This window comes from Mastigoproctus giganteus, chromosome 13 (genome assembly GCF_048544385.1).
Source record: "Mastigoproctus giganteus isolate SK-2022 chromosome 13, ASM4854438v1, whole genome shotgun sequence".
In the NCBI taxonomy this organism is placed as follows: domain Eukaryota; kingdom Metazoa; phylum Arthropoda; class Arachnida; order Uropygi; family Thelyphonidae; genus Mastigoproctus; species Mastigoproctus giganteus.
Window position 1 is genome coordinate 154802855 of NC_143587.1, and position 12409 is coordinate 154815263.

At 37.1% G+C, this 12409-nt stretch overlaps 1 protein-coding gene across 1 annotated transcript in view; it reads left to right on the top strand.

Moving 5' to 3' along the window:
• The window catches only part of DCP1 (decapping mRNA 1), a 147376-nt gene that overhangs the window by 62079 nt on the left and 72888 nt on the right, over positions 1–12409 (top strand). Inside the window, exon 4 of the mRNA XM_090387439.1 lies at positions 3812–3878. Within this exon, the coding sequence (XP_090243565.1) occupies positions 3812–3878 (67 nt within the window). The remainder of the gene's footprint in view (positions 1–3811; positions 3879–12409) is intronic.

A 12409-nucleotide genomic window follows, 5' to 3' on the forward strand; every position in this document is an offset into this window, starting at 1 on the left:
GAGAAATATCCATTAAAATTCTCTTCAAAGGGGCTAGAACTGTATAACAAGCCCTTTACACAGGGAGAGTTAAATTTAGCACTATTTCTCATGCATGCTACTGCTGTTGGGCCAGATGACATTCACTACGAAATGATAAAACACCTCTCACCACAATCTAAGGATCACCTTTTAATTTTTTTTAATAGAATTTTTCTTAATAAACAATTTCCAGATTCCTGGCAGAAAGCAATTGTTCTTTAGGATTACTTGGATTTCTAGGAAAGGATCCTATCAATCCAAGTAACTATTGTCCTATTGCTCTGACAAGCTGTTTGTGCAAGGTCCTGGAAAGAATGGTTAATTCTTGCCTTATATGGTATTTAGAAACAAATGGTCTGCCTTCCAGGACACAGTGCGGCTGCCGAAGAAATAGAACCACTTTGGATCACTTAATCTGACTTGAAACTTACATTCATGACACTTTTATTAAATCCGAGCATCTGGTAGCGGTTTACTTTGATATTGAAAAAGCATACAACACTGCCTGGCGATTTGGCATGTTAAAAGACCTCTATAGCTTTGGTCTTAGGGGTAACCTACCTCTTTTTATTAAAAACTTTCTCTCTAATTGCCAATTTCAAGTCCGTTTAGGATCCACACTCTCTTGAGTATTTTGTCAGGAGGAGTCCCACAAGTATCCGTCCTAAGTATCATGCTTTTCACAATCAAAATAAATATTACATTATCGAACAACTTCCACCCACGGTAAACAATGCCCTCTGTTGACGATTTTGCTTTATTTTGTCATTCGTGCAATATGAGGGTCATTGAAAGGCAACTGCAAAAAACTATTGCTTACCTTACATTACATCCTGGTCATTGGCTAGTGGGTTCAGATTTTCATCACAGAAGACTGTTTGTGTACACTTCTGTTGCAAACGTAATCTTCATCCTGACCCAGAATTAAGGCTTGGGCAAAATAACATTCCAGTTGTAACAGAAGACAAATTCCATGGACTTATTTTCGACAAGAAGCTGACATTTCTACAACATGTTCGTCAGCTTAGGACAAGATGCGCTAAGGGGCTTAACGTGAACTTCATGGGGCACAGACCGTTCTACCCTTCTTTGTCTCTACTGAGCCCTTGTCCGTTCCAAATTTGATTATGGGTCTCAGGTTTGTGGTTCTGCTAGAGATAGTGTACTTTGGTGGTTAGTTGAGGTCCACCCTCGGGCCATTCGGACAGCCACTGGAGCTTTTCGCACATCTCCCGTCCAAAGCCTTTACGTTGAAGCAAATGAACCATCTATCTGTTCGATGTAAGCAGTTGTCTTTACAATATGTTTTTAAATTAAAATCCCGGCATGCCATCATCCCACATGGGCATCCGTTTCTGAATCACATTGGGAAAATTCTCTGCAACACCCATCGGATTGCCAACAAACCTTTTGGTATTCACCTCCAAGGACTGTTAAATGAACTGAACATAACAGTAGACAGCATTGCCCAGTCACTGAGGAAATTCCTTCCACCCTGCCATGCCTATATTCCAACTTGTGACTTCTCCCTTAAGATCTGGGAGAAGGCCATCTGTCTTCCAGCAACTCTTTGCATCACATAGACAGCAGTATTCTGACTTTCTGACATTCTATACAGATGGCTCGAAGTCAGAATGTTATGTGGGATCTGCTGTTGTGTTTCCTCACTAAACATTGTTTAATAAGGAAACTAGTATTTATACTGCAGAGTTGCATGCGATAGAAACAGTCCTCTAATTGCATTAAAAATAGTGATTACGAAAGGTATATGATATATAGTGGCTCATCAAGCACGTTACAGGCTCTGTTATCCCTGAGGCGTAATCCTCACCCGGCCCTGTCCCGGATCCAGCAGATGCTGTTTTCTCTTTTTGAATCAGAATTTGACATTTGCTTCTGCTGGATTAGAAGTCACATTGTGATCCGGGGAAATGAATTAGATGTTACCGATGCCAAGTCAGCCATTTCCCTGGATAATAATTGCCTGTCAGTCCCTTATAGAGACTACAGGCAAATAGTACGTTCTAAATTATATTCCCAGTGGCAAGATTCCTGGCATGAACAGGCCACAAATAAACTACATCACATAAAGCCTATAATCATGCAATGGCAGTCCAGTCTACGCAGGATTCGAAGAGGGGAAGTTGTTCTTGTTTGGCTCCGCATAGGCCGAAGTAAGTTGTTTTTGCCGAGGGCGGATGACCCACTTATGTGTGAGAGATGTGTAACACTATTTTAACTATTCGTTACGTTTTTATAGAACCACGATGTTTATTTTTTAGGGATTTTAATAATATGGCTGAACCATTTGCACTCAGTCAGATTTTAGGTGACAGAGACAGCATGTCTGAGGTTTTTAACTTTTTACACTCAATCAATTTATATAGAAAGATAAGTTTATATTTTTTATTTACCTTTATACCAGAGTACATCATGTTTACCTTCTTGACATGGTAGCCAGTTTATAGGCTACCAATTTTTTTGTATCGGCTTTAATTTTGACTTGGCGCATTATGGCCTTAGTTGCCAATGCGCCATTAAACACTAAACCAACAACCCTGGAGTTAGTTGTTGGGAAAGTTTTTTTATGGTAGTCCCAAAGATGTTAGACCCTGTAGTATTTATACCATGCCAGGGGCTCACATCTGGTGAGTATGGGCTTGGCACACTTCTTCTCTTTCTTGGTGAGTCTTTTTCTCTCTCTCTCTCTCTCAGGGTAATTTGGGAATTTTGTTACCCTGAGAATTTGGAATTTTGAACTTGGTAAATTGTTGATATTGGACGTGAATTTCAGTAGATACATACAAATGGAAATTAGTTCAAGAGTTGAACAGTGAATAGATAGTTGAGGCATATATTTGGACTGGTTTCAAAGAAAGAGGTGGAATTACAGGAACACAAAAAAGTACTCTTACCAAGAAAAACTTTGAGCACTGGGGATTGTCATCTGGAAACTAGGCACCTGTGAGGAGACCTGACTGGAGTATTTTTTTAAGGCTTTAAATTGCTTGAGTAAACTAAATTCTGATGCCCTCTTTACTTTTTCTCAGATGACACAAACAAAAATTTAAATCAGAAAAGGATAGTTGCAGGATAGACTTGTAGACATTTGCTTTCAGCCAGAGTAATTGATTGTTGGAATAAACTTCTACCCAGTGGTGTGGATGTAGGTAGCTCAAATAAATTTTAAAGAGGATTGGACAAATTATTAGAAGAGATGGACAAGTGGAATGGGTAATTTTTTTAACACTTCTTGTTAATAGTTAAGTATTAAAACACTTCACAAATTATTGAAACAAATACTGAAGGCTTCCCATTTGATGCCCCTATATTAAGGAATAATGTGAAGGGAGCAAAGTTGACTGCTACTGATGAAAAATGTCTGTAAAAAGATAACCAATATAAGGTGCATTTAAATAGTATTAGCCAGAAGGCACTGGCTTTTACTGCACCAGCCAAAATATATATAAAAAAAGGAAAAGCATGTACTTTTCCTCCTTTTAGATAGCTATCCAGCTCACTTTTGAATTCCAAACTGTCAGTCTGAACTAAAGTAAAGAAGTAACTTGTTCCAAAAATTAATAACTTGCTGGCTAAAAGAAAACTGCAATCCAGTCTAAATCTCATTCCTCATAATTTGAATTTTTGCCCAATTTTTCAATGAAATGAAAAGTGTTTAGTGAAAAGTATGGAGATTATTTTCTTTTAGTATCTTTTTAGAATATAAAATTACTTTTAAGTAATTGCAACATAACTTGTGATTTATTTATTTATTATTTTTTTTTTGCAGGCCTTATCTATGGTATATGGTTCTATGAAAAGGAAAACTGTACGAGAATTAGTCATCTTTTATCAAGGTATTATTAAGTTAATGAAGTATATTTATAGATAACTTTTGTGTTTTAAGGATAGATTTGTCACTAATGTTTGGCTAATGGTTTGTTGATCTGTTTTGCTAATATAACTGAATGGATCCAGTGGGTGGAGGGCCGACTGGGTTAGCCAGGTGGGTAAAGTGCCTGCCTGGTAACCCAAAGGTTGCGGGTTTGTATCCGGCCTTGGGCTTGGATCAGAGTAAAATGCAAAAACTTTCTGGTGGTGCATTATGGCCACAAAAGCCGATGCACCAACAATTAACAAAAAAAAAAAAAAAAAAAAAAGTGGGTGGAGGCCCTGGGTGCCAAGCGATTCTCATGCATTTAAACAGCATTTTTCTCTACTGCAACTGAGTTTTCATTGTTTTTCTCTCTTACTCAATCAACTTTTAAGTAGCTCTACTTTTGTAAAAGCACTAAGAAGTGAGCCCAGAAGAAGGAAAGTACCTTTTTCTTTAATTTAGTACTCTTACTAACTGTACTAACCTCTACGGTTGGCCACCAAGCGGCACTACTCTTACCTCCCCATGGTGGGGATGGTAACAACGTCAATACAAATAATTATCCATCTATAGAGCCATTCAGCTCAAGATCAGAACCTTCAGATGTAAACCATGAATCCAATCAACCGAAAAGACTTCGAAGAGAAGTTGCGCCCCTGTAGACAGGTGAGAAGGAGCAGCAGTGCGCAGCACACGCTTCTTGGTTAGACCGGGGTTCGAGCCGGTCACCACCAAATACAGAGGATGCGGAAAGGTCAGGGAATGACCACCACATACCCCTCGGAGCAATATGGCCTTAGTTGCTCCTAAAAACCAAATAACAACAATAACCAAGCCGATCCAATTGAGAACTACTCTAGAAGCTGTGGCAGTTCGCATTGCAGTTGGTACATCATTTACCATTGTTTCCATTTATGTTCCGCCATCTGCACCACTTTTGTTTCAGAACTTGACAACCTCGTTGCCTAACTCAAATTTGTCTTTTCGGTAACTTTAATGGACACCATCCATTGTGGGGGTCTGCCACAATGGATAGAAGAGGCAAATTGATGGAGGAATTCATGAATAATAATGATCTTAATTTATTAAATTCTGGATCTCCTACCTACCTACCAACCGGATCTGCTTCTGTAGTAGTAGACTTGTCAATTTGTTCACCATCCGTATTTCCAATCATGACATGGTTGGTATTAACTGATTCCTTTAACAGTAATCACTTTCCAATTATTTGCTCATTACAAATGGGTAACTCCAAATCCTGATCAACAATCCACTTGACAGTTTAAAGGGACAAACTTGGGTGGCTATTCCGCCCAAATACTCTTAGACAGATTTTATGTTCAGACAACATATTGATGATGTAAACACTTACATAACCAATCAGATTCCGACTGCAGCTAAGGCCTCCATTCCAAAATCCACGCCATATCGAAAACACAGAAATCACTGGTGGAATACAGATTGTTTAATTGCCAAACAGGAAAAAAAAACAGTGCTTGGAATAATTTCTGCAAGTAACCCACCACTAGTAACCTAATTGCTTTTAAAAGACTGAAAGCAAAAGCTAGACAAGTTAGGCAGAAAGCGAAATGGGATTCATGGATTGCTTTTGCCTCAACCACCACCAAAGACATGGATACACTACACGGGTCACCTGGAAAAGAATACAGGCATTAAATGGCAAATTTTTTCAACTGCCCTCTCTGATACTTCATTGGAAAGGGAAAGAAATTTCTCCTGAAGAAATTGCTAGTGCACTAGCAGAATCATTTGCAAAAGACTCAGTTTCTGCCTCCTATGCATCCACCTTCCAGAACATCAAAGCAGGTGCAAAATGGTATAAAATCAACTTCTTCATGCGCCACACATTCCTGTACAACCAACCCAGAACTTCAAGAATCATTAAACAGATCTTCCAATAGTGCCACGGGTCCAGATGGAGTTTATTACATAATGCTAAAGCATTTACTTGAAGAAGACTCGAGAACCCTGTTAATTTTTTATAATCGGATCTTCTCTGAAAATGCCTATCCTTCTTCTTGGCACCATTCGTTCATTATTAGACTAAGTATTGATCCCTGCGGAATCAATACCTAGTCTAATACTGTTTTCAATCCGAGTTAGCAGCATGACACGAGATTTCCCAAAAACCATTCAAACTTATATGTATACAGATGCCCTTACCATTTCCTGTCGAATGGCAGCTCCAACTTGCTGAAACTAAAATAGGATCCTAGACTTCATGTAATAGCTACCACCTATCAGAAAAGAAATGCACTATCACTCACTTTTGCAAGAAACAAGCTCTCGTCCCAAACCTGAACTACAAATAAACAATCATCCAATCCCGCTTGTTAATACCGTTAAATTTCTTGGAATAATATTAGACCGCAGACTAAATTTCCAGGCACACACCACTTATTTGAGAACTTCTTGTATAAAGCATTTGAATATACTTTGCTCGGTCTCGTCGATGTCAGCTGATCAGTATACTTTGCTGCATCTTTATAGAGTTTAATCCCCTCACAACTAGATTATGGTTGTCCAGTGTATGACTCTGCCAGGAGCATTACTTTAAAATGGCTAAATATGATCCATCACTGTGTTCTGAGGAATGCGCTGGGAGATTTCAGGACTTCTCTGATCCAAAGTCTATATATATATATTGAAGCACATGATCCCCCATTACACCTGCATAGAAAAACACTACTGCTCCACTACCTTGCTAATATCCAGAGTCTACCATCGCACCCAAGTTGGTAGTATCTTTATAATACTCTTTGGGAATCCTATGAGAGCCAAATGAAAATAGACCTGCTTCACTCAGGATCAAAGAGCTTGTTTGAGAGTTGGAATGTTAATTTAAATGAATTGTTCAAAACACAACTGCACCTGTTGCACCTTGGACATATATGTCTGTCTCTTGAGATATACACTTTCTACAGTGGGAGAAAAATATTATACCTCTCTGCAGTATCAGACAGCTACAGACAGCTCATGCTACTATGAACAACCATGTGTATAAAATTTATACAGATGGTTCCAAAACTGACAGTATTGTAGGTGCCGTAGCAGTTTTTCCTTTATGTATAATTTCAGCCACGCTACTGCTAGCTCGCAGCATCTTCACAGCTGAATTATATGCCATTAAGTTAGCGCTTAGTAAGATTATTGAGCTATCCATCTCATCTGGCATAATTTACACTGACTCCCTCACTGCTGTTTCTGCAATAAGGAAGAATTTATCCTCTTCTCATCCTACATTGAAATATATTCATTCCCAGCTATTCTCCTGCAGCGTGTCCAATCAGTCAATCAGCTTTTGCTGGATCCCTGGCCATTCTGGCATTTCAGGAAATGAAAATGCTGAATCTGCCACTAAACATCCTCAACCTGCTCTCTCACAACATCCTCAAGTTCCTTACACTGACAAAGTCTTTCATATGCAAAGTGTGCTACGATAAATGGGCACAGATCTGGAAAAGTAACACCAACAATGAACTTTACCAGATAAAAGAAGATCCAAAGCTATGGCTCTCTGGCTTCCGAAGAAACAGATGAGAGGAAGTGGTACTGGCAAGACTCAGAATTGGACACACTCATCATACTCATCTCTTCCTATTATTGGGAGAAAACCCACCTCAGTGCTCATCCTGTCAGATGCAACTTACGGTCTGTCATTTTGTGGTTGATTGCTCCTTACATTCAGCCATCTGATCAAACATTTTCCTTGACGGAAAATGTTTGATCAGATTCCTTGACGTTGAACATCTCATACAATTTATCTAATTTCTTAGGAAATTAAGCCAATATAGAAGAACTTTTCATGTTTTTAAAACGTATTGGCCTGTAATGATATGCATGTAAATAAACTGTGAGCAGACACAATTTTAGTTTCAGTAACCCTTGTGTTAACCTCCATTCCAACAACAACCAGTTGGGTTGTTGTTGGAATGGAGGTTTTTAAATGAAAAATTTTTTCTTGAAGTTCATTTTCTGGAATTGCGAAACCATTCCTTTTCCAGTGAATGCTTTCCCACTGCCTACATTTTAAAAAGTTGTTCACATATTCATTGAATTTTTGTTACACTTCTGCGTTTCTCTTGAGTAACTTTATTATTTATTGATTTATGGAGTAATGAAGTATTTTAGTATTTAGGTTATCTTTTAAATTTAGTCATCCCATATAATTTTTCTTTTGCTGCTACTAAATTAAATTCTTTGCTTAACTGTTTTGTTTAATAGCAATTTTAACCTGGAAATAATACTGCTCAGTTTTGCAACACAAGTAGTCTGACAGATCCTGAATTTTAACCTTAATATTTGAAAAAGTAATTGGGCTCGAATGAGTAATGCTTCTCCAGTGAAGAAGCATTACTCATTCGAGGTAGTGAAATACATTGTAACTCATTGTGAAGATGAGTCACAATATGAGATACAATTAAATCAATGCCATTCATTGCAATTTTCTATTATGAACAAAGAATGGTGTTTATTTCGCCGAATGTTCTTTAACCCCTTCCTGGAACTTTTTTTTTATTTTACAGATTAAAAGTATGCATCGTGCGAATACTCATTATATTATTTTATTTTTATTTTTTTGTGTTTTTTTATACATTTTTTAGTAGAAAATACATGGGAGTAATTAACCCATTTGGGCTATCCCAAGTTATCTTATGTATGCCAAAAAGTGTGCAAATTATACAATTTTTTTTAATAAATTAACGCTTGAGCTAAAGAAAGGAACAGAAAAACACTCTTCACTACTCATTATATAAATAAATTTAAAAAATGAAGTGCACAAGCAGTAACCTCCCACCACAAGCGATAATCGTGAACTAACTACATTCTGACACATGGCCGCCTCAAGTGGATAGGTGAGGTACGTGTCGCTTACGGGCTACAGTTCAAGAGGGTGCCGAAATGTTTTTCGATATTGTTTTCTAATTGGTTAATGCTTATCGGTACTCAGCATTTAGGACAGCAAATTTTATTTTGTTTACTGGTGGCACATAGGAACACACGCTACTGTTCTGACATTGCTGTTTAATAAGTAAATATAAGTAAAATGAAAGCCAGTCTTCTGCTGCCAGGCATAAGAGAATCCCAAGAAATCTCAGGATATATCTGGCTAATTTTGCATTAGCCATATAAATGCCCAAGAAAATATGTTTCAATTGTAAATTTGGAGGTATTATTGTATCCCGAGATATTACATGTAGTTCCAAATAACTTTTAAAACTAAAAACGAGATATCTTGGGATAATCCATGAAGGGATTAAATATTTAAGAAAACAACTGAAGTTAATTTTTCAGTGAGAAAATAATAAATTATTTAAATTATTTGTATTCTGTCCATAATGAGAAATATTGTAAATATGAAATACAGTGGATTCTGGTTATTTGGGCCACTGGTTAATCAGGGCAGCCATTTATTTAGGCCAAATCTTTAAAAAAAAACAGAACTCAATCGAGAAAATAGCCAGGGTTTACTTCGCTTAATTGGGACAACATGCCGTTTAATCGGGGCAGGAGACCGCAGCACTAGAGATTACCCTGCGATTGTCTCCGATCGTAGCACGGGGTTCGGTCAGATTTCTGGAGGTCACAACCATAAAACAATAAAAACAATTAGCAGTCACCTGTTTATTGGGCTTTTCTGTTAGTGTAATCTATCATAAATGGATAGTAAACTCGATCTTATTGAATTTCTGAGAGTACCGACATCTGGAATTCTGTGGGTTATTATGGTGAAATTTGTTCACACTTCCATGAAAAACTCGTTACTCCGTTCTCACTTGCACGTATCGTGTTACTTGCAATTTGTGTGTGCCGTTCTTTGTTATTGATTGTTTATCTTTTTACTGTTTTAAATTTTAATCCCCGCCCACAAATGTCAGTTAACAGAAATGTCAACTAGTTAGTATGTACATATTACAGTACGTATTAATTATTCCGATTATCATGTATATTCTTTTGATTTTCACGTATCATTTAATTTTTTTAATTGGTAAGGTAATAAAGGGTAAATTTGTGCTTAATATAACTTTACTTTTATAGCCTGTGTATAATATTCCTCTTACTTTTGCTAATTACAATCACCGTTTAAGAGAATTAAAATTCAATTCACAAGCGTCATCACAATGACCGGCGTTTACTACACATTGTATAGCGAACGGCACTTTACTATAGTGAGTCCATTGTGACGTGATTTGATTGTACGGTGAACCAATTGTAAAGAGGGGGTCCATTGTATTTTTCACTATAACTATTTACGTGAAACTTTGGATAATTGGGGCAGCCGCTTAATCGTGCCAAAATGCACTAGTCCCGATGTGTCCCAAATAACCAGAATCGACTCTAGTAACATAACACTATTAGTATCATTCATACTTAAGGTATTACATGGCCTCTATTAACTGGGTAGATATCGCACATAGAATGAATACATTTGAACTGTGGTATGCTTTTAAAACATTAATCACAGATGCCTTGAATGCATATTTACCATTAAAAAAATACTCCATGAGGAGGGTTCCAAGTTGGATGAATAGTGAAGTTGCCACATTACTTGAGCAGAAAAAGGTGGCATGGAAAGGTTACAGAGCAATAAAAAGTATTGAAATTTTCAAGATTATAAATGGTGCTAGAACTAGGGGACATAAATTCAAGTTACAGGGGGAAATGTTTAGATTGGACTGCAGGAAGTTTTATTTTAGCCAGTGAGTTATAAATTACTGGAATAAGTTGCCTACATGGGTGGTAGAGGCTGACAGTTTGGGGAAATTCAAAGGTCATTTGGATATAGTACCTTCGGGGCGAGGGAAGCGCATAGGATGATAGGTTTAATTTCCTTTTCTTTTATTAATTATTATTATTATTTTTTTTATATATATATATATATATATCGTTTTATTCGGGTTTCGGGGTTTTTTTTTTTTGTCTGGTGCAGCATAAACCATAGGCTTCCTTGCACCGTGCGTCCATTACTAATACTATATCTCTCCCCCCCCTGGCTCATGTGACATGCAGTGCATGGCTCAGACATTGCAGTGATCATTTATGGTATATTGTATACTGTTTAGTGTAGTGCTGGCTAGGGTAAAAAAAAAATAACTGGCGAGAAAGATTTGGACACAACTGCAGTATAACTTATGTTAAGACTCAAATCCCACAACCACTGTTTTAAAGTCATATCTGCTACTTACAGCTTAGTTCACTGTCTGAATACTAAGATACTTGGGTAATTTTAAAATATGGTAGTAAAATTTCACACAATGAAATACAGTAAACCCCCGCTATTCGCGGGGGTTACGTTCCTGAGAAATGCCGCGAATACCGAAAACGCGAATACTGAGTTATGGCTCCCACAGTAATAAAGGGGTTCCGTTCCAAAGTATGAAATATATAAGAAAAACTAGTCTAAAATTTTGTCTATGTATGTATTATATGTACCTTCATAATATGACTATGCATATAGTGAAATGCAAGCATATGGCATCCAAATGAAAATAATAAACAATTTAATATTAAATGTAATATTTATTAGAAATTTCGAACAAATCTTTCAAACCAGCGCCTTTGTAGAAAAAAAAAAAAAAACTTATCCCGCCAGTGCTATCACCAGTTTCGCTAAAGTGTTGATAAAGGAGTTTTGCCTTTTCACGAATGATGAGTGAACTTAACGGAATTTTATTTTTTGAGTTCGGTCTTCTATCCACAGATTTAAAGCCTTTCCCATTTTTTCTAATTTAACATCACGAGTTACAGAGCAAATTTTTGAAGCAACTAGCGCGTTTTCACGGACACTACGGCGGATTTTTTGATTGATCGTACCGTTGACTCATTGATTTTAGAATGTTTTGCCACTGAGGAGACACTTTCACCTTTAGAAATTTTGTCTATTAACTCAATTTTATTCGCTAATGTCATCACCTTCTTTGATATTTTCACATTTCTCTTGTTATTCGTAGCCATATTTTTGTACGGGTTAGAAAGAACTTGTCAACAATAAAGTCACTTTCGTCCGTTAACACACTCGAAAAAGTCTGTTTTACACTGCAAAACGGTAGATTTATCACTTTTATAAGCATATCAATTTATAAATTGATAAATTTATTCAATTTATAAGCATATAAATTAAAAGCAAACGACAAAAACTTCCATTGCAAGCGCATAACACATACTGAACAAGGATTAGCGAGAAACATCCACGCTTGCGATTTTGTCACCCCTCTCCCCCCACCCACTGAGCGCTGTTTTGACCGGGAAAGATAATTTTAGCCACGCCCATGTTTTTTTATGGCGGATAATATTCACAGCGCTTTAAAATTCACATTTTTTTAGGTTTCATTTTATATTAAATCAGCAATCGCGAAACCGCGAATACAGGTACCGCGAATAGCGAGGGTTTACTGTACTTCATTATCAGTCCATTGCATATCCTGTGGATTCCCTAGCCATAATATCATGAAATTAGAAAAAACTCGGTTTAGATAAACAGTGATTGCA